General features: G+C 40.7%; 1 protein-coding gene across 1 annotated transcript; it reads left to right on the top strand.

Annotated features, from left to right (window-relative positions):
• The first annotated feature begins 2,316 nt into the window (after window positions 1–2,316).
• Window positions 2,317–22,662, top strand: Exoc1l (exocyst complex component 1 like). The gene is made up of 3 exons (XM_038317999.1): window positions 2,317–2,437; window positions 12,431–12,561; window positions 22,396–22,662. The coding sequence occupies exons 1-3, from the start codon at window positions 2,317–2,319 to the stop codon at window positions 22,660–22,662; spliced, it is 519 nt and encodes a 172-aa protein (XP_038173927.1).
• The last annotated feature ends 780 nt before the right edge of the window (window positions 22,663–23,442 follow it).

Here is a 23,442-nt window from a genome sequence, read left to right as displayed (position 1 = left end):
ACATCCCAACGACAGACACAAGGTAAGCGGTTGGTTGGTAAGGCTGTCCGCTCCACCTGTGGGAGTGTCCCTGCGAAGCCCCTGTGCAAAGGAATCCTTAAATGTCATCACAGAGCTTTGTGATGCGGTCACCTCTTCTTTAGTAGACACAGATAAATTACTGTGTGTAGAGGCATGTGCCCTCCCATGTGGGGCACTGCAAACCACAGAGCGTATTAGAACACATGGTTCCTGCCCACAAGGAACTTGCAGTCTAATGGAGAGCAAACATGGAAATCATGCAAACAAGTAAACCCTGGCTTAAGGTTTTGATGGCAACACTGATGGCTTTATACACTGATGGCTTATACACTGATGATGGTTTATACACTGATGGCTTATACACTGATGGCTTATACACTGATGATGGCTTATACACTGATGGTTTATACACTGATGATGGCTTATACACTGATGATGGTTTATACACTGATAATGGCTTATACACTGATGATGGTTTATACACTGATGGCTTATACACTGATGGCTTATACTGAAAGCTGTACGGTTTTCCCCCCTTAAAACGGTACAAGGTCTAGGAGACGACTCTGAAGTATAAAAGCTGGAGATGACCCCTTTCCTCCAAAACTCACTTGTGGGGTGAACCCTTTACCCATTTCCCAGCTGAAGGGGAGAGTCGTTGTGTCATAATGCCCCCTTCATCCGACCGGGTTCCACAGGCTGAAAGAGTTAGCTGCCCAGATGTAGCTTATATTTATCCCCCGCCTCTCTATTCCCTCTACTCCTCTTACCCAAATAGTTTAGAGCTCACAGGCAGACCAGGAGGCTGTTACAGTAGGAAAAGACTTGAGAAGTTGTTCTATGGATGAGGACCCTGGGGCTCACCCAGGATCCCCCTACTCCAAGTCAATTGCACACCCATCAATCTTCCTTTACAGCAGCCGTGAGAGATGCTATTGGTTACCTGCCTGCAGCCTCTCCCAGCTCATTTTCCTCATTAGAAAGCCCTTCTATGACAGCAGCCAAAATGACAAGTGCTTGCTTTGCTAGGTGTCCTGATTACTTCCCTCACGGCTGCTACAAAATGCCCGAGAAAAGCAGCTGAAGAAAAGAAGGACTCACTTTGGCTTAGGACTTGAGGGTTCCATCAACCCTACCAGTGAAGACACAGCAGCAGGGGCTTGCGGAAACTGCTCTCGCTGCAGCAACACGCTGATGCTCAGACCTCCCTCTCTCTCTCTCTCTCTCTCTCTCTCTCTCTCTCTCTCTCTCTCTCTCTCTCTCTCTCTCTCTCTCTCTCTCTCTCTCTCTCTCTGCCTCCTGCCTGGGGATCAGGATGTAAGTTCTCAGCTACTGATCCAGCTCTGTGCCCACGTGCCTGCTGCCACACTCCCTGCCAGGATGGTTATGGGCTCACCTCCTGAAACAGCAAGCAAGTCCCCAATTAAATGTCTTCTTTTATTAATTCCTTTGCCATGGCATCTCTTCACAGCAATAGGACCGTGATCAAGACACCTCATACACTCTTCCTCCCAAGTTTTCCCTTCTCTTGTGTGCCGTGTTCTTACTTGCGTGGGTCAAATGCTTATTTGGTGTCCCTCTCCTCTATTTGACCATATGCCCCTTGAGAAGAGAAAGTTATTCTCCTGAGAAACAATGAGTACTTCCTTCTAGCAGGTGCTAACAGATTTTCATTTGAGTGGAGGCACACATAGAATTAAAGTGGGCCCATAAAAATGGCCATCTTAACAATACTTTAGGCCAAGGAATTGGTGCAAACTCTTGGAAGCAAAGGCTTGTGTGCATCGCAGGGGCGAGGAGAGAGACCTGTTGGAAGTGTTAGCAGTAAACACGGGTGCCTTTTTTTTTTTCTGCGCAGTGAAAGCGAAGTTCTTAATGGAAGATGATCCGAATCAATAGCGCCAGACAGCTGATTTATATAATGGCTTCAAGCTGAAGCCGTGGTCTTTCTCTGCATAGTGCTGCCGTGAAAGGGGAAAGGCTGCCGACCCGGAGGCTCCACAAGTAGACCTGTGGCCATCTGTCAGAGTTCATCAAGATGCTCCCCCATCAGCGAGCCAGCCCAGAGCTCCCCGAGAGCAGCTTGCAGCAGGCCCGATGCTGAAGATGCGGAGGGAGTTAGTAAATACTGGATTGGGACTGCTGAGGTGGGGCTGCCACTGTTGGGAGCTGGGCCTTTTGCTCTGAATAAGAAAGGTTAGAGTGAGAACCCCGGGGCTTGCACACCCAAAGTAGACTTAAGCTGCAACAAGCAGCAGCATCCGCAAGGAAAGCGTGAGCCAGGTGGAACCCGAGATGTCATCGCTGGTGAAGGAAGACTTGGAGAAAAAACTGTTCAAGCCGCTGGCGCAGAATCTCTGCGAGTTTATTGAGATCGAGTTCTCGGTCCAGGACAGGTATTACCTCTGTGTGTCAGGTAAGCAGCGCTTTCTAGTATCGTTTCAAAATGCAAAGAACTCAAAGGTGAATACAGGGTATAGGGGGAGCGTTGTCTGTCTTCCTACCCAGCTTAGGCATGCATGGAGCTTCTTGAGAGTTTAATTAGCCAGGTTAAGGAATGTATATTCTATGGACTTTTAGAGCGCTGAGGAACACCCCTCCCCCCCCAAAAAAAATGTATTAGACAACATTAATGGTTCAGAAGTGAAATTGGATCTGTACTTCTCTTGATTTGATTTTTTTCTTCAATCTCTCACCCAATTTGCTTCACAGCATACAATTATGTTGTGTAAAGGCTCACTTAAAAAAAAATCCAGCAGCATTCTGAATATGGTTAAATGCATCACAGAACCCAGTTATATAGCCATTCCCAATGCCTTTCTGTATAGAACAAAAACAGAACCTTAGACTTCTCCTTCGGGGACCTAATGATACTTCCTGGTGGTTAATTTGAAGAAAGAAACCCACTTTAAAAACATTCTCTTACAGAAAAACAAAACCAATACTTTAGTAGTAGATATGAGTTCAAGAAGACAGAACTTTAGGGAGGAGGGCACAGCCCCTAATGCAGAGATCTGAAGTGTGAAGAACTTAGTGAAATAAGTATTTCCTTCCTGTTACCAAAATATAAGAAAATTGTCCGTGCACTGGCTTGTTCGTTCATTATGATGTTCCAAACCTTTCATGAATTTATGTAGAAATGTTTGTGTCATTATCTCATTATTGGATTTGGCATGCAGCCCTCTCTTTTCCTGGCCCAAGCCTCTCTCCGTCCCCTTCGCGGGCTTAGGAGGAAAGAGCTCAGCGACCCTAGGGCTATTGCAGATGTTCCTCTTTCAGGCAAACGCCCATTTTCACACAGCTCATTACCTCTGTCCTCCTGACAACTGGTCTATAAGAACGTTCTAAACACGCTGAGAGGAAGCCAAGCATCTTTGAAGAAAGTTCTAAGAATTCTTTAGAAGGCTACAATTTCTAATAAATATAGAAGTAATTATCCAGCAACAAAAATAGTAATACTTATCTAATGCCTAAGCTTATTTTACTTCACATCTGAAATATGGGGAAGTGGCATGTTAACAAATGTAAGAGACTTAAACAGTTCATAAAATCAATTAAGTTATGTAAAAAGAGGAATTAAAATTACATAATAGATCACATTGTGTTCTCATCCACCCAGTCACTGAATCAAAAGGTATTTTTACTCACTATGCTAAAAGAGGATGTCTATTCTAATATAAAATATAATAATTTTACTTGTTATAATTCTTGCTTTATAAAAGTAGCTTCTCATTAGGTAGCATTGGCAGTATTTTAAAATAAAAGTTTTAAAATTAGAATAGTCATAGTAAGTTATGAAATCTAATTTGCCAAATATATCTTAGGGGCTCCCTTTAATAATTATATAATTAACTAAGCTTGATATATATATATATATATATCCTACAATTAAGCATTTGGAAAGTATTTCTTCAGGGATTCTGAAATTAAGCTCCCTCGAGATGAGGAAAAAATGATTTTGGGATATTCCACCTAAAGTTAACACACACAAAATAAAAGCCTTATTAGTTCCTCACTTTCATAGCTATATTTCATGCCCATCAGCCTGGGAGAACTTTCCCAAAATGTAACACTTTTTTAAAACAACCATTACAAAAACATTTCAACCAAACAGCAGTTTAAGTGCTTCTCGACAGTGCCAAGAGTGTGACAGTACTTCACCTGGAAAACATCTATTGACAGGAATCAAGCGAGTCTTGATACTTGTTGAAGCAGGTGGCTCCATGCTTCAAGCACTGTCTACCTTCAGGGAGTAGGGTCATATGACTGCCTCTTCATCCTCTTTAACCCTTCCATTGCCTTTCATCCAGTGGTTCCTGCTTATGAGACCCATTGGTCCAGAGTAGTCATATTCCATTGTATTTTCGGATTAAAGATAATACATTTAACCATGGTTGAACTCCCTTCTTATCTGAGTAGAGTCCAACCTTTGTAGTGGTCTCAAAACCACCCAAAACAAGGATTGCTTTCTAGTCCATCTTGATGAGTCCATGGCTGACATCTAAATAAGGCACCATACACTCAATGTCCCTCTCAGAAGTTCGCTACACAGTACATCTGGCCTTCCCCGGAACCTCCATCCTTTGCATCTCAGGCTTTGCATGGTGTCTTCTCCCTGGGGATCAGTTTATCCCACCATACAGCACCATTCTTCCTGGCAGTTCTAAGCCATGTCTTCCAGTGTAGGGAGGAGCTCTGTTTCCTGCAGGTCGAGGAAAAAATAAGTCACACGTGTAAACTGAAGAGTTTGAAAACCTGTGTTGTAGCATTAGCCAAAACTGAATAGGAAGGAAAAGGACATGGTGGAGCAGACCTGGAAATTCTTGACATCAGATCATATTGGGAAATCTGACCCTGTTTTGTTGCCTGTCAGCTGTGATGTTGGGCATAAGATAGTGATCCTTAGTGGCCTTGTTGCTTGCATCTCTGAAATAGAAATAAAACAGGGTAGCTGCTCTGTGAACTCATAGTGGTTGTGACAGTATGTCTGCGTAAAGCTCAAGCTAGATAAAATCCCACCATGGAGTGGGGAGGTGGCTAGGAATCCCTTCCCTAGCCGAGGAGCCATTGGCATCCAACAGCTGCAGGGAGAAGGGGAGTCAGTTCCTTTTTAGGGTGTGGCTCTTGGTGGGTTGACCATGCTCCTGTTGACGGCCACAGGCCCAAGATCATATGACAAATTAAACCTAATCATTTAAAAAGGAATAGAGCGACTCAAAGTTGAGTGGGCAGGTAAGGTGGGAGAGAACCTGGGAAATTTGGGTGGGGGTAAATATGATCAAAATATGTTATATAACATTCTCAAAGTACTCATAAAAAATTTAAACACCTCTAAAGTGCTCCCTTACACTTCTCCCTTCTGAATTTTTATTAATGATAGTTTATATTACAAGCAAGTAAAAGTAGAGCCTTGAAAGAGGTAGCTTAAAGTTTTAAAATATATAGAAAAAAATTAATGTTACAACATTTAAAATATGTTGTAAATACATATGTATAGTAAAAAATAAAATATATAATAAGAACTTGATATACTCTGTTGCTTTTTAAATTATACATATACTCATTTATAGATTATTTTAAGTGTTCTTATACTTTTAGGAAAACATTTTTCAATCATGGTATTTTTTTTAATAAAAATTACTTTATTGTATTGAACTCACAAATAAAAAGAGCATGCAACTAGTTTAAGGTGCCCACTCAAATACTTGACTAGTCCTGATCTATGCATTTTCATATAAAATTAAATTTAATTAAATTTTTAATTAAAATTAAAAATTTTTTAATTAAAAATTGTTTTTCAGTACAATATCTTTTGATCATGTTTTCCTCTACCCCAGCTCCTCCCAGGTCCTCTCCAGGTCCCTCTTCACTCACCCACTCAAAACTTAATGTTCTCTCTCCTCACACTCTCTCTCCTTCCCTTTCTCCTCCCCTCTCCCTCCTTAAAAAAAAAAAATAAGAATCAAAAAAAAAGAAAGAAAATCAAAACAAATAAGCAAAAGACCAACAAGACAAAAATGCCAAAACAAACCAAAAGGTCCACAAAAATACCATTGAGTTCATTTTGGGTTGGCCTTACTCCTCCTGGGCCTGCCCTGGAGCATGGTTGTACACCCGTGAGACTCCACTGGATAAAACTGATTTTTCCTTTTACCATCTGGATCGATTGCAAATAGCTTCTCGGTTAGGAGTGGGACCCTTGTCTGCATCCCCTCCAACTGCTCGAGCCTGTGTAGGTCCTGCGCCTGCCGCCACACTCTCTGTGAAACTATGCATCTCGGTGAACTTCAGTTCAGCAGGAGCTGCCACTCTGAAGCCGCGGACTTCACAGAGGGTTTTACATTTTTGCCATCAGCCACATTTTTATGCCGCACCACGTGTGGCCTGCACAGAAACTATAAAGTTTTGAAGAAGGAAAACTGCTTAATCACTTTCTTTATTAGGGTGAAGCCTCGTAGCTGAGATGACAGGGAGAGCCATGAGGTCTGCCTGCTCAGAGTCAGGCACGAGTTCACTTAATGCCATTTCCGTGAATTCTCCCTTCTCGTCTTCATGCAGAGGAGATGCTTTACAGACGGAACGACGCTCACAAGAAGTTAGTGATTAACCTAAGGTCACAGATTCTCATTCTAAACCCAAACTTCCTTCCACATCGCCACCCTCGAACTGATCCTAGCTGCACCTCTTAGCACGCGTGTGCAGATACTCCATGGACTTTGTGTATGTTGCCTCATTTGTCACTTCTTACAGACAATGAAGTCAGGGTGCAGTTGCCCAAGATCACCAACCAGAAGATGACGAAGGGAAGCCAGGTCCGTGTGCGCTTAGCCTTTCTACCACGTTGCTTTTGGTGGTAGACTAAGAATATTCTAGCATGGAGCTGATCAAACAAACCTGGAATAAACCCTACTGGCTGGCAGTTTTGCTCCTTTGATTCTTATGTTTCTATAAAAACCAGCTTCTTTCTTTTCCATGTCTTGTATTTCTATAAGTTCACCAATAACACAACCCCTAGCTTGTTTAAAGCCAATCATTTTGCTATTTTAAAGACTCATGATGTAGCCTGAAATGGGTTTTATAAAGACGTTTCTAGAAAATTTTTATTTGAAAATATGATTTTGGTGAAATCAGCCTTAGCCTTCTCAACAACCACAGGGCATTAGCAATCGAGGGTGGCATTTCACTGAGGCTTTTAAAAGTATTTCATGATGGCTTCTTCTGTGATTTAATTTAAATGATGAAAACCATTACATAACACCAGATTACAAAACAAAAGAGGCATCTATTTATTTAATGCATTTCTGGGAGACTTAATTGTGAGTTTCACATTTCCTCGATCTTGACTAATTTTTTCAAACCAGTTGGCCAGTGGCCAGTTCTCTTTCCATTAGCTTCCTAAATGCTGGTGTTTTTTTTTTTTAAAGGTGATGGGATTTCTTAAAAACAAAGCTTCCTTTAAAATTGAAATAGTGATGGTTATAAAAATTGGAATTCTGAAAATATCCACTGAAATGTTAAACCTGGGAAAATAGAATAAAATCTTAAATCCAGGACAGGCTTCTTCTGCAGCTCCCCAGAACTGTAGATATCACCCCTTAACCATCGCTATCTCCCCTAAACTATAGCTACAAACCACATCCTTAGATATCATCCCTAAACTGTAGTTACAAACCAGATCTGTAGATATCACCCCTAAATCACAGTAACAAACCGGGTCCTCTGAGTAAGAGAAAACAACTCGCTAACATTCACACTTTATAAAACACATTCAGGCTCTTAAGACAATGTGACAAGTTTCCATTTTCCAACTGCATTAATGTGGAGGCAGCCACTTAATTCCAGCTGGCAGCCAGGCCCAAGCGTGGAAATTAGGGATTGGGTCAACTCCAGCCTCGGCAGACTCCTTTGGCTCGTGGCTGAAGAGAACTCTTGGAAAGTCCTTAGCACTAAAGTAGGTTGTCGTTTTGTCAAATGAAGGAGGCTGCTCTCCATCTGCACCACGCCATCTTGCACAAGCTTAGCTTCCGGGCACGTCCTTATGTTGTCTGAGTCTCGTACGAAGGGGGAAATGACCATTATCGTAAGAAAATTTGGTCACTGGTAGGGATTATCTTCTTAACATCTTTTCTCCTCTCCCTACTGCCAGCCCATCCTTTATGCAAATCATGGCCTCTCCATTTATCTAATCCCTTCCAGTGGCACCCCGTGTGTACACAGTTTTCAGAATAATGTCCGAACATATTCCAGTCCTTGCAGGAGCTAACGCCTCCCTACCCTTCTTCCTGTCTACCTTCTTGCTTCATGCCAACAATACCAAATACTTGCCATGACTCAAAAAATGCCGGGTGTTTTGTGCCTTTGCACCCATGCATTGCTAAAATTGCCTTTATCCCTTTCTTCCTTCTAGTAAGTTCTGTTGCCTTTGACAATTTGGGTTCATCCCTCTCTGAGCCTTATTTCCTGCAGTCAGATAGATGGCCATGCCCCTTCTCTATTGTCCTGGCCACACTCCTCTTCCTTGGCCCTCATCCAACAGGGCCTCATTCACACACTGCTGACAACACCCTTTGCAGATTTTCTTCTGAAGCCTCCACTCTCTGCAGCCACAGTGCGAGCAGGAATGGGGCCTTATGGGAATTCATTATTTTTTTCAATTCCTAGCACTGTGCTTGATTCACAGGGGACATTTAAATATTTATGGGCTTAATGAAGAGGGTGAGTGGCTCCACAGTCAATCAGCAGGCTTTCATAACTTATAGACGATGCCACGAGATTTGCTCCCTGAAAATCATACTTCCATACGATGTCCAGTTATCTCTCCAAATCTCTTTACCCCTGTCGCCTCTCGGCCCCTCTACTGCTACTGAGACAGCAAGCTGGGGCCATAACAGTCCTGATTATGAGGCGGATCTTCTAACTAGACAGACACACTGCCTCTTCATGGAAGCTACAAAACCTTCCCCTTCAGCCCACCATCCTGGTCTTGTGTGTGCATCTTCCTAAGGCTAACAGGTAGGTCCATGCGCTTGGATCTTCTTTGGAGCCAGAGAAATATAGAAGTGTAGAAATATACCAACTTCTCACAATGTCAGGAAGATCCCAGCGTTTCTGCCTTCACTGACCCCAAGTTAAGACCTATAATTGATGTCTTCTCCAGACATGCCCCTCAGTTACTTCCTCTGTCCCCAAATATGTCATCCCTTCTCCTCGAGTGTGTGGTGTACACCATACCCTTTAACCTCTCCTCCTATCAGCTTTGAAAATCTTACCTGGCCCAGTGTAGTGATATTTTATTTGTATTTTAATAAAGCTTGCCTGAAGATCAGAGAGTAAAATAGCCCCACTGGTCAGCCTTACCGACCAGGCAGTAGTAACACACACCTTTATTCCCAGTAGCCACACTAGTTGACATAGAAACCTGGTGGTGCATGCTTTTGATTCCAGTGGTGTATATCTTTAATCCTAGCCCTAGAGAGGAATATCAGATGGGAGGAGACAGCTCTCACACACAGTGTCATTCTGAGATTCCTGGAGGCAGGCTCGTCATTTTGGACTGAGGTAGAGGTAAGAGCCAGTGGCTGGATATTTGCTTTTCTGACCTTCAGGTCGAACCCCAATTTCTGTCTCTGAGTTGTTATTATTTGTGCTACTGTCCAGGGCCCAGCACACAGCATACGTGGACTGTGTTAGTGCATGGAGTTCTTGCACATTAGTGCAAGCCTGCTTCTCCAGTCACCACATAGAAATAACCTTCAGGGCAGGAGTCAGTGATCTTCAGGCCCTTGCCTCTCTGTCTCAGCTCAGTGACTCCACAGAAGTGTCCTCAAGCTCTGGGCTATTCTCATTGGCTGATTTCCATGGCATGATGCTGTTGGGCCTGCCTCTTCCTTTCTCCTCTAGCCTCTTAGCTATCATCTTTTCTCTCTCACTTCTTTCCCCTGAAAATGTCCCCTTGAGTCTGACCTTGAAAATCATCCCACAGACACAAGCCTCAAACCATTCCAAGACTATGAAACTTCCATCTCAGTCCCTGCTGAGGTAAGTTGCAGATACTCCAGCTGTAAATGACATTTATCCCACCGTCTGGCCCACACCCATCCCCTTTCTGTTTGGATTAATGAACGTTGTTTCGTTCCCACCATGTAGCATCCTAATCCAGTATCATCAAAAACTCATCTGAAACTTTACTTCAATTTGTCGATTTTTTTTTTTTTACCACCCATACACCATCCTGAGGCTACCAACAACCATGGATGTCTACTGGGCACTCTCCTGAGTCATTTTTGTGCTTTCGTTCTTCCATATGAGTCTGTTTTACTCTTGTGACCCCTTCCTAACACCAGTAAGTAACATTTATTCTCTAGAGGTTAACGATCTCTTGTAAACCACACTGCAGCGGTGTCAGGATACGACTCCAGGACATGGCACAGCAGAGCCCGCTAAGAACATTGTCTCCTCCCCCAAGGTCCTTCAGCTCCATGACCTTCTCTGATGAGTCCTGTGCATTGTGCTTCCAGAGAAATTCTGGCACAGGACCCCGTGTCATTAAATCTTGGCTCATTATTGACTAGGTGTCGCTGTAGGAACTTACACGGAACACCTGACACAATGCCCTTAAGCTGGACTTGTCAACTGGCCCAGACTCCCTTCTCTAGGAAGCTGGACTCACTCTGTCAACCCTGGGATCAGCTGGTCACTTCTAGATTCCCCCACAACTCCAGAGTGGCTTCTGCCTCTTTTGAAGTCCAAAGCCACTTAAAACATTTTAACAACTTTCCAAACCTAACTAATCATATTGTCCACCACATCTTAATTCCAACCAATCTACGCAGTTCCCTCTCTCCCTTTCACCTGGTAAGACTGTCCTTCCATTGTCAGGTTCCTCAGACTGTTCCTCTCCCGGAAGTGCCCACATAGCAATCCTCTACTTCAACTCTGGATAGTCTGTTCGTGTCGCTCATCTATGACTATGATTATATTCTAATGTATTGTTTTATATCTATATAGCTAGAAGGTCATGAGTCTGTCTCAGTGTGATTTGTGCTACTATGACAAATGACTCATGACTCAGGAATTTATAAAGAGCAGATTTATTTCTTAGACATCGGTGGGAGATGAAGATTCCAAGACTGAGGAGCTCACATCTGGTGAGAGCCTTCTTGTTACATCATCTGTAGAAAAAGGCAGAGAGAAAGAGTGTGAGAGGGAAAACAAGAGAGGAAAAAAGATGAGCAAAGGTCAGGCCGAGCATCCTTTCACTTGGAGCATCCTCCGGCAAAAGCTACCCCACCCCTGCCATGGCATCATTGATCCATTCATGAGGGCTCTGACCTCCTGACCTAATCTCTGAAAGACCTCACCTCTCAACATCACTGCAGTGCAGATGAAGTTTCCAGCAACAGAACGTGGAGGACCCATTCAAATCACAGCTGCATGCCAAAGTCTCCCAGAAGCCAAAACAAATCCCAGTCTCACTCTGAGAAGACACAATCAGCTCACAACTCTCCAGGTGACATTAACCATCTGAAGAGTTTAGGCATCCTGCCTTCCTGCCTGCCACCTCCTTCCAATAACCTAGTACATGTGACCCCCGCATAGTCTCCCTTCTTACTGAAATCCTGGGTCAGGGCAGAAGCCAGGTTTCTTATCTGTCTCCCTATGGCATTTACTCAGCAAATAGCGAATACCCAGTAAATACTGAGTAGTTTTTGACTCATTGATTATTTCACTAGAGCAACTTGATATTGTTGAGAAGTGATTTCAGGACCAGGAAATTATTATCTTCAGTTTTGTTCATTTCAAGTACAGAAAGATTTCTCCCATGCCTTTCAAAGTAGAATATTAAAGCTGTCTGTGCTGGAGACACATTTGGAACACTAGAGTTGGAGCCACATTACCAAAACCTCAAGCATTACCAAACAAGTCAGTGGAAGCTGTGTCACGGGGACACCTGCATTCAAAGTCACGCAGCAACCTTAGAAGGAAGCGTCACCATGTTTGCGTGGTCACTCTGCAGTACTGAGTCGCTGCTGTGTGAGCAGAGCCGTTTGCTATTCATCCCTTAATTTTTCGTAAGGTCACCAACCAAGATTCTGACTTGCTCTGGCGAGCATTTTGTCCTCCACTGTCTGCTTCTGCCCAGTCTTCCATTTTCTGCCTCACCACAAAGCCCAGAGTTCAAAGCACATTGCTCAGTGTTCTGACGGACAATTGTCACAAAATAAAGTTAAAGTCTTGGGCAAATCTGGGGGCATGTTGACAAAAGTCCAGTTACACCAACACTTGCATTAGGAGTGTACTTATAATTTGGGTATAAGGCCATTAAATAAAAGGGAGAGAAATAAACGCTGAAATGGGACTTGGAGAATGAAGGTATGAAGTAAGAGTCTGTGTTTTTTCTGTCCTACAGTGACCAAAACTGATGAAGTGAAGATTATCATGGTGAAGCATTACAGAGTAGGTCTAGATGAAAAGTACGAAGTAACAAAGAAGTGGTCTTTGGATGATCTTCAGATGATTGACGGAAAAGAAGCTGATACCGTAAGTGTTAGCGTTTTATAAAGGTAGCGCAGGGTCGGTACACAGCCGATCGTTATGTTCTATGACCTGCTTTATATTCTTGGCATGTACGAAGTGTTAAGATGACATTATATTGTTCTTAAGTGGTATGGATTAATTTCCTGGGATGATCTATACTGGCTTTTATGATTTGCTTTTATGAGTTGGAATCTGAATTTTTGTCTATGAAATCTAAAAGCATCTTTCCCAAGCTCTTCTTGACAGTTTAAATGCAATCTACCATTCAGTCCTGCAACTTTAAAAGCAACTTTTTCCAACAGATATTTCCACGGCCACCCTCTCTAACCCAGATTAAGTTTGGTGGATTCCTTTGTTCTCTCAGTCATAGCATTTGATGGTGCCATCACCTCAGTGACTGTGCCAGTCAAAAATGGTTGAACTTCATCACTTTCTGAACCATTTTGTACTCCATTGTTACCTTTTGGGTCACATGGAAATAGCACTTTAAAAACTGAGTGTATTTGACAGGACTCTTGGTCAAAGAATTGAGAAATGTTATTGTTTTGTGTACTAAGTACTCACATTTTCTGAAAATATATTTTACCTGAATATTGAGTACTTAGAAACTGAATAAACATATTATGGCATGTCCACAAAGTTAGATTAGTTTGCACCCAATACAAAATGTTAAACCTTAGCTTTTATATGTAATTATACATATGTGTGTGTAAATTTATATATGAAACAAACTAAAAATTGTAGGCAGAGACTGTTCATTTGTTTCCCAACTGTGCAGACCTGAATAATCACACCAAAAACTATATTAATTCATTAAGTCATTCAGCCAATGACTCAGGCATATTTCTAGCTAGCTCTCATATCTTAAATTAGCTCATTTTTATTAATCTGTGTATCTGCCACAAGGCTGTGGCTTACCAGTAAAGGTTCTGAGCATCTGTCTCCTTCAGCAGCTACTTCAACTTGGCATCTCTTCAACTTCACCTATTTTCTCTATATATCTCTGTTCAGATTTCCTTCCTGGCTTTACTCTACTAAGTCATTGGCCAAAACAGCATCATTAATAGCCAATGGTAATAAAAGATATTCATAATATACAGAGGGGAATTTTACATCAAATAATAATTCCCTGAGTGACAGTGGTACAAATTTTGAGTTATTTTCTTCATTCTACTTTTTGGCACTTACCAAATTTTTATATTGCATTGATTCTTATGAGAAATCTATAGCACGTTTACCAATCAGTGGTTTAGGAATTAGCTATCCTCATTCATTTTATTCCATTTGTCTTTTTCTCCCACCTTATCCTCAAATATTACTTATGTCATAATTATTTCTGCTGAGTTTGGCCAGCACCTGGTGATATAAACGAAGCCTGTCAACTTCGATCCATTTGAAGCAGTTAGCTGTGTTCTATTTCTTCCCGACTTTTCTTGGCCTCTAATTCCATCACACGGTTATTGGTTCTCCCCTTTCCAACCTGAAGATTGTAGTCCTTGAGAGTGAACCAGATAAAAATGGAAAGCTCTTTGTTTTTGTTTCTCTCACTACTTAAGGACCTGCAATACTAAATTGCTAGGAGAAAAACTATATTGCCCAAATAGTCGCTTTCTTAGAAACTTCCCTCCTGGCTCCTCTGGGAGTTTCTTTTGGAGTTTCCACCTTTCTTTTGGTGCTAAATTCTCAGGAGCAAATACTTAAACTGCGATTTCTATCAATAGCAATGATACAGTGGCAATTTTTATCAATGGCAAGACACACTGGTAAATAGAGCAATATAGGCCAGTTGTCAACTTTAAAATGGAAAGGACTGCAATTAAATTTAATTTGTAAAACACAAGCGAAATAATTTTGGATTTGGAGATTGACTGCTGTGTAACAAGAGACAGACTGCTGTACCATAGGTGGGCTGGGCTGACTGGGGTCTCGGTTCTTGTCCTGGCTCTGCCAGTAAATACATGGGTCACCCAAATGTCACCTCTTTAAAAACTATTATCCCAATGATACATTAAGGGGGTACTACTAATCCACGAGTTCCCTTCTCAGCTCTAGAATCTTAGCAGAGAAAAAGAGGAGTGAGAAAGAAGGGGAGAGGGATGAAGGGACTGTGTTCTGTGTGTGCACTCACTGTGCCTTCAGTTATTAGGCTAAAAGAAAATATTGACTTTTTCTAAGTATTTCAAAGACATGGAAGATTTTCCCCCCATGGTGAGGAGCAAGTGTTGGGAGAGAAAACCATCTGGAAGAACAATGAGTGTGTGTATGGTTTTTCTTTTTCTTTTCTTTTCTTTTTTTCTTTTGGATGAGGTTCTCTGCAATTGTTCTTCAACTGCCATAATGGCAGCTAGAAAAGCACTGTGAGGTGTGCCTTGCAAAGTGCAGCCTTGGATATCATCGCGCCACTGTACATCATTTATTTTTGTTTTGCAGAGTCTTACTATGTAGCTCAGGCTATCCTGGAACTCATTATGCTTCTCATACTGGCCTCAAAATCATGGATATCTTCGCGCATCAGCCTCCCAAGTCCTAGGAGTCTAGACATGTACTGCTATGGTCAATCTGTATATCACTTTTTTAAAGCATTGGTGTGTGTTTTTGTGTAGAAAGGTACATGTATGCAGGTGTGTGTGTGAGAGCGAGTATGCCTGCCCATGGGTATATTCAAATATCTTCCTCAATTGCTCCTCAATTTTTTCATGTGTCTGTTTTTATTTTTTGAGACAGGGTTTCTCTATGTCCTGGAACACTTTCTATAGACCAGGCTGGCCTTGAACTCAGAGATCTATCTACTTTTGCCTCCCACGTGCTGGGATTAAAGATATGTGCCACCACTGCCTGGCTGTTCTTTATTTTTCTTTGAGGCAAAGTCTCTCAGCAAACCTAGAACTTCCTATTTTTAGTCTAATTAACTAGTATAGTACCAACAATCTGTGACTCTTGAGTCTCTGGAATCCACCTGTCTCTGCCTGCTTGTTCCTCCCTATTACTAGGGTTATGGATATATGCTGCCATGCCTAGCTTCTTACATGATTGTTGGGGATTTGAACTCAGATACTCAAGCTTATACAGCAAGCGCTTAGCCAATGAGCCATCTCTCCAGCCACTAGTCTAGAACTAGTTTTTTCTTTTTGTTTTTTTTAACATTGATTATATAAACTAAGGAAGTATTTTAACATAAGTATCAAAGGCTGAGAAAGAAACCTTGTATTTATTAAGTTTTATACTAGCCGCTTATATATAACTGATCTCCTGAACATGTCACTTATGTAAGATCACAACTGATCTAAAATGATAGTCTAAAGCAATGGTTCTCAACATGTAGGTTGTGACCCCTTTAGGGGTTGAACAACCTTTTCACAAGAGTTACCTAAGACCATCAGAAAATCTAGATATTTACATTATGGTTCATAACAGTAGTAAAATTACAGTTATGAAGTAGCAATGAAAATAATGTTATAGTTGGAGCTCTCTACAACATGAAGAACTGTATTAAACGGTCATAGCATTAGGAAGGGTGAGAACCACTGGTCTAACAAAGGAGGGTCAAATCAGATAAATAATTTGCCTATAGTTATAACAGGAACTTAAATGATTGTTAATATTTTCATGTGGTTTGGACCCTACCAGTTTGTTTGTTATTTAGGGCAATGATTAATTCCATAATCATTGCTTTTGATGCACTTACATCAGCCCAGCACACATTTTTTTGAGAACTTAGAACTTAGAGTTACAGTAGATAAATACTAGGAAAGCAAAACAAATCATTTAAACTCTTTGCCCTCCAGGCTAGTTAGGAGCTGGGCAGACGATGTACCTTGTGAATGGAGATGTATTTTGAGAACTACTACAAAACATTGCCTTTCCTATTAACAACAGCAGAGATTGTCATGATTCTAACACATAACAAAAAAGATCACGAGAAACAATAAGAGCTTTGCCAGTATCACATTATTTGCCCATATCAGTCAAAAGACTACATGGCTCTCACTATTCTGCCAAAACTTATTCTATAATATTCACTTCAAAGTTATCAAGTTGACACACTGTATAATATCAAAAGGTGATTAGCCATCCAGGCTGTCCCCGTTTGTCTCCAAAGGAGTATGAGGGACCAATTTCTTCATCCATGTAGGGAGAAACCTATGACTTCCTCCAGAAGTCTGCAAGAGAATTTGTTTCCTTCTATCCTTACCCATCCTCTTAAACTTACTGGAAAGACTTGGTTACTAAACATTATATGACATTTTATTTATACAGCTGAAAAGACACAGATGTTCCAAACAAGCTTTGCTACTGTTTGCTTTTTTTCTTTTCCTTTTATTGAAAATAGATTTTTTTCTCATATAATATATCCTAATTTATGGTTCCCTTTCCCTCTAGTCCTCCTAGATCCTTCTCCCTTTCCCTCCCATCTGGACTCAGCCCTTTTTTTCTTTACAAGCTTCTATGGGATAACAATAAGACAAGATAAAACAAAAACTAATACATCAGAATTGACAAAGCAAACAAACGGAATGAAAAGAGCCCAAGACAAGATACAAGAAACAGAGATCCATTTGTTTGCACACTCAGGAAACCCATAAAAACACTAAACTGAAAGCTGTAATATATAATCAAAGGACTTGTTGGTAAAAAGAGATAAAATATATATTAAAATAAGATAATTTTTAAAGGGAGAGTTCTGACACAATACAAGAAACCTCCAAAGATGCCGTTGAGTTCATCTTCTCTTGGCCATCTACTGCTGGGCATGTAGCCTACCCTTAAGAGTAGTTTGATTCCCCAGTGAGACTCCCTTGGGGGAAGCCAGTTTCATTTACAAGTGATTATCAATTGGAGATTCTCCTAGGACCCAAACTGGTGCTGACCCATACAGTATCTGTGCCTGCTGCCTCAGTCTCTGTGACTTCATATGTAGTTCTCTCATGTTGGCTTAGAGGGCCTTGTTTTCTTGATGTCCTCCATCCTCTCTGTCTCTTCCACTTCTTCCACCTAATCCTCTTCAGAGTTTCCTGATCCCTGAGAGGAGGATTTAATGAAGACATTCCATTTAGAGCTGAACAAGGCTCTGTTGTATGAGTACAGCAGAATGTCATTAGGAGTCATTTTATTGCTAGGTTTGAATTTTTTGTTTATTAACAGTAGATTTTGGTTTTACCCTATGCTATCTATTCTCAGGTTCTTGGTCACAAAAGCAGTGTCAGGTATGGCTTCCATCTTGTGGAGTGGTACTTAAGTCAAATTGGGTCCCATTTATTAATTGTTGATCCTAGTGCCTATGCTAATCATGTTGTGTTTTCTGGATAAATATCACTTACCAAAACTAATTCAAGACCTGATAATCAAATTAAATAGAACTATAACCACTGAAGATATAGAAACAGTCATCAAAAGTCTCCCAACCAAAAAATGCCCAAGACCTGATGATTTCAGCTGATACTTCTACAAGGTTTTCAAAGAAGAACTAATACCAATACTCCTCAAATTATTCCACACAACAGAAACAGAAAGAACATTGCCAAACTCTTTTTATGAGGCCACAAATATAGTGATACCCAAACCACATAAAAACATTACTAGTAAGGAGAATTGCAGATCAATCTGACTCATGAATATTGATGCAAAAATACTAAATAAAATACTGGCAAATTGAATCCAAGAACACATCAGTAAAATCATCCACCACAATCAAGTTGGTTTCATTCCAGAGATGCAGGGATGATTCAACATACGAAAATCTGTCAGTGTAATCCACCATATAAACAAACTGAAAAATAAAAACCACATAATCATCTCATTAGATGCTGAAAAAGCCTTCAACAAAATATAACATCCCCTCATAAATAAGATCTTGGAGAGGGCAGAGATACAAGGAATATACCTAAACATAATAAAGGCAGTATGCAGCAAGTCAACAGCCAACATCAAACTAAATGGAGAGAAACTCACAGCCATGCCACTGAAATCAGGAACAAGATAAGGTTGTCTGCTCTCTCCATATCTATTCAATATAGTACTTGATGTTTTAGCTAGAGCAATAAGACAACCAAAGGAGATCAAGGGGATACAAATTGGAAAAGAAGTCAAACTCTCACTATTTTCTGATAGTATTATTGTTTGCATAAGCACTCCCAAAAATTCTACAAAGGAACTTCTACAATTTACAAAGACTTTCAGTAATGTAGCAGGATACAAGATTAACTAAAAAAAAAAAAAATCAGTAGCCCTCCTTTACACAGATGATAAATGGGCTGAGAAAGAAACATCACCCTTCACAATAACTACAAATAGCATAAAATATCTCAGAGTAACTCTAACCAAACAAGTGGAAGACTTGTATGGCAAGGACTTTAAATCTTTGAAGAAAGAAATTGAAGAAGATACCAGAAAGTAGAAAGATCTCCCATGCTCTTGGGTAGGTAGAATTAACATAGTAACAATGGCAATCTTTGTCAAAAATCAGGTATTCAGAGGTGTGTGGATTAATATGCAGGTCTTCGATTTGGTTCCATTGGTCCTCCTGTCTGTATTTATGTGAAATACCAAGCTGTTTTCAGTACTGTAGCTCTGTGGTCTATTTACGTATGATGAACCATCCCTGCATCTCAGGAAAGAAGTCTATTTGGTCATGGTGTATGATCTTTTTGATGTGTGTTTGCATTTGGCTTGCAAGTATTTTATTGAGAAGTTTTACATCTATGTTCATAGGGAAATTGGTTTATAATTCTCTCTTCATCTAGTATGTGATTTGGGTATTTGGGTAATATGTCCTTGTAAAACTAATTGTCAATGTTCCTTCTCTTTCCATTTTGTGAAAAAAAAATTGAGGAATATTAGCATTAACTCTTCTTTGAAAGTCTGGTAAGTTGTGACACTAAAGATATTAAAATTATGTACCCCTGAGCTTTTTTTCTTTCTCTCTCTCTTTTTTTTTTTTTTTTTTTGAGCGGGATGGGGGTATGACTTTTAATGACTGCTTCCCTTTCGCTAGGGGTTATTGGTCTCTTAAAATTGCTTATCTGACCTTAATTCAACTTTGGTAAGTGGCTTGTATCAAGAAAAATTATCCACTCCTTTTAGATGTTCCAATTTGATGGAGTTTGAGGTTTTAAAGTATGTTCTTAGGATCCTCCGGAGTTCCTAAGACCATGCTATTGTGTCGTCCTTTTCATTCTAATGTTAATTTACATCTTCTCTCTGTGTCTTTTAGTTTGAATAATGACTCATCAAGCTTTTTTTATTTTTCTCAAAGAACCAATTCTTTGTTTCACTGATTGTGTTGGTTTGCTTATTTTGTTTCTGTTTTATTGATTTCAGCCCCTGAGTTGGATTACTTCTTGCTGTCTACTCCTCTTGGGTGTGATTTCTTCATTTTGTTCTAGAGTTTTCAGGTGTGCTGTTAAGATGCTCATATGAGGTCGCTCCAGTTTTCATGTAGACCCTCAGTGCCATGAGCTTTCCTCTTAGCACCACTTTCATTGTGCCCCAAAAGTTTGGGCAATGTTGTGTATTTTCACTGGATTCTAGAAAGCTAACTTTTCTTTAAAAAAAAATCTTCCTGGACCCATTTTTCATTCAGTAGTGAGTTGTTTAGTGTCCATGAGTTTGTAAAGCTTTCTGTGGTTGTTTATGTCCAGATCTTTTCTGTAGTGGTCAGATAGGATGCAAGATATTTGAGACTTGCTTGTGTCCAAGTGTGTGCATGACTTTAGAGTAAGTTCCATGTAGTACTTAGAAAGTGTATTCTTTTGTGATTGTGTGAATGTTTTGTAAATATTCGTTAGGTTCATTAGGTCTACAATATCAGCTCCGGCATTTCCGTTTAGTTTTTGTCTAAATGATCTGTCTATTGTCAAGAGTGGGGTACTGAAGTCTCCCACTATAAGTATGTGATTTAAGCTGCCATTGTGTTTCCTTTATGAACTTGGGTGTCCTTGTATTTGGGACATAGATGTTAAGAATTCCAGTGCCCTTGTGATGGATTTTTTCTTTTGATGAGTATGTAGTGTCCTTCCCTATCTCATTTGATTAGTTTTGGTTTTAAGTCTATTTTGTCAGGTATTAAAATGGCAATACCAGCTTGCTTCTTAGGTTCATTAGATTGGAATATCTTTTTCCGTTCTTTTACCCTGAGGTGATGGCTATCCTTTTTAAAATGTGTTTCTTGAGGACTGGAGAGATGGCTCAGAGTTAAAGAGCACTGGCTGCTCTTCCAGAGGTCCTGAGTTCAATTCCCAAGAACCACATGGTGGCTCACAATCATCTGTAATTTGATCATGTTCCCTCTTCTGGCGTGCAGACAGAATACTGTATACGTAATAAATAATTAAAAAAACAATAAAATTTAAAAAAAATTTAGAAATGTGTTTCTTGGATGCAGAAGGACAGATTCTGGTATTTTTTGCATCTATTCTGTTAATTCACATCTTTTTATTTGGAGAACTAAGGCCATTAATATTGAGAGTTTTTTTTTCAAGGAGCAGTGTTTATTTCTGTTATTTAAGTTTGTGTGTGTGTGTGTGTGTGTGTGTGTGTGTGTGTGTGTTTCCCCCTCTTTTAATTTGCCTGGCTGGGATTATTTATTCATTATGTTTTCTTGGATATAGTTAACCCCTTTAGTTTGGTTTTCCTTCTAGCACCTTTTAGATTTGTAGATAGATATTGCTTGAACTTAGTTTTATCCTGGAATGTCTTATTTTCTCCATCTATTGTGATTGACAGATCACAATATCTGGGCTGTCATCTGTGGTATAGAGAGCCTGTAGAACATCTGTCCAGTCCCTTCTGACTTTTATAGTCTCCATTGAGGAGTCAGTTATAATTCTAATAGGTCTGCATTTATATGTTATTTGGTCTTTTTTTCCCTTGCAGCTTTTAACAGTCTTTGTTTCGTTCATTTAGTGTTTTGATTATTATGTGCTGAGGATAACAGATGAGGGCAGACGGTTGGGGAGACGGTCTGCAGGATCTACTGGAGATGAGTGAAGAAGGTTGGGGAGACGGTCTGCAGGATCTACTGGAGATGAGGGCAGAGAAGTGGGGGAGACGGTCTGCAGGATCTACTGGAGATGAGGGCAGAGAAGTGGGGGAGACGGTCTGCAGGATCTACTGGAGATGAGGGCAGAGAAGTGGGGGAGACGGTCTGCAGGATCTACTGGAGATGAGGGCAGAAGGTTGGGGAGACGGTCTGCAGGATCTACTGGAGATGAGGGCAGAGAAGTGGGGGAGGCCAAAAGCAGGTCGTCTTCACCAGAGATGGTGTGGGACTGGAGGACTGGATCAGGAGGAGTGTAGGGAGTGGTGGAGATATTAGTTAGGCTACCTGCTCTCCTGGCCAGAGTGGCCTACAAGTTCAGGGAATGCCTGCTGGAGTTGGGGGCTGGGATAAATTAATGAATTAGCAGTGGCATTAGAATGGAAGATCTGTGTGATCCATTATGGGGGGGGGACTGCAACAGATGGTCTACTGGAGAGCTGGGGATGAGTCTGCTAGATCAGATTTAGAGGATTGGAAAGAAAGGTGAAGTTCTGCTGTTAGCCTAACTGCTTCTCAGAGTGGCCTGCAGGTTCCCAGGGAATGCCTGCAGGAGTTGGGGACTGAGATAAAGCAAAGATTGTACTGTTGACTTTCAGGAGTGATTCTATTTTGCTCTCCTAGCTTTGGAAAGCTGATCTGTAGATTTTAGAAACATGCCTGATACAGAAACTTTACAATCAATAGGCACAGCCAGCAAACCGTGTGAATCCAGGAAATGACTCTGAATGAAAAGTAAACCCGGTCTCTCTCTCTCTCTCTCTCTCTCTCTCTCTCTCTCTCTCTCTCTCTCTCTCTTCTAGGACAATCCGTTTTTTGATCTGCACTTCAAGAAAGTGTACAGCCTGGAGGCCTACAGCTGCGCCTCTAAGTACTCCTTTGCTCGAACAGTGAACAGGCTGAACCATGTGTATCTTAAGAAGGACTTGCACATCGTGAACTTCGATTCGACTTACATCAACGATGACTCCATTTGGTCCTCCAACAACAAGGACTGTCTGGTCCTCATGAGAATATGCTTTTATGCTTTCAATCTTGTGTGCTTGTCCCTGTGTCCCCTGCCACTTTGAAGATGTAGCCCAAAGTCCTACATCAGTGTCCGAAGAAATGGTTCTCCAACTGAATACTGATAGTCGAAAGTTTGTTTTGCCTCTTCCTCGATGGCTATTATTGAAACTAAAATAAAACGAGGCTTTGTGAACCACAGTGAAATGGGTTTCAGCGCAATTGTTAACAGTCGGGACTCTTTGGGTCCATTGTGTTCCCTGGTAATTTTTAAAGGTGTTGCATGGCTTGGGCTAAGTTAGAGTCAAGAAAAAACTTTAAAAGAGATCCTGGGTTCATAAATAAGATTTTATCTTTTGAAGATATCAGTACTGTTCAAAATATTCTTCAGATCCTCTAAAAATTCAAATGGCCTGTATTGTAGAAAAGCAAAAGCCAATCTTCAAAATTCATACAGAACTGCAAAGGGCTCCCAGTAACAAAAAAAAACCCTTGAAAAATAAGTACAAAGTTGGAGAACTCTTGCTTTCTGTTTTTGAAACTCACTACAAAGCTATTATAATTAAAACAGCATGGTACTAGCATAAAAATAGTTCTAGAACACAAAGCTACTAGGTTCATCTAAAGAAGAAGGAATAATCTCTTCAACTGATAAGGCTGAGATAACTGGATATCCATACAAAAGAAGTGAGTCAGACACATAGCTCACACCAGCTATAAAAATTTAAATGAGTCATTAACCTAAGCATAGTAACTAACCCCATAAATTATTAGAATGAAATATAAGGGTAAATCTTAGGAACTTTGGGATTGACACTGGATTCTTATAATGTAAAAATATAAAT

The sequence above is a fragment of the Arvicola amphibius genome, chromosome 1 (assembly GCF_903992535.2).
Source record: "Arvicola amphibius chromosome 1, mArvAmp1.2, whole genome shotgun sequence".
NCBI classification, from domain to species: Eukaryota; Metazoa; Chordata; class Mammalia; order Rodentia; family Cricetidae; genus Arvicola; species Arvicola amphibius.
This window is presented reverse-complemented; position numbering and strand designations above follow the sequence as displayed.

Coding starts and splice junctions, on each gene's coding strand:
- Exoc1l (XM_038317999.1), top strand. CDS start 2,317: ATGTCATCGCTGGTGAAGGAAGACTTGGAGAAAAAACTGTTCAAGCCG. Junction 2,438..12,430: donor GTATTACCTCTGTGTGTCAG/GTAAGCAGCGCT, acceptor TCTGTCCTACAG/TGACCAAAACTGATGAAGTG. Junction 12,562..22,395: donor ACGGAAAAGAAGCTGATACC/GTAAGTGTTAGC, acceptor TCTCTCTTCTAG/GACAATCCGTTTTTTGATCT.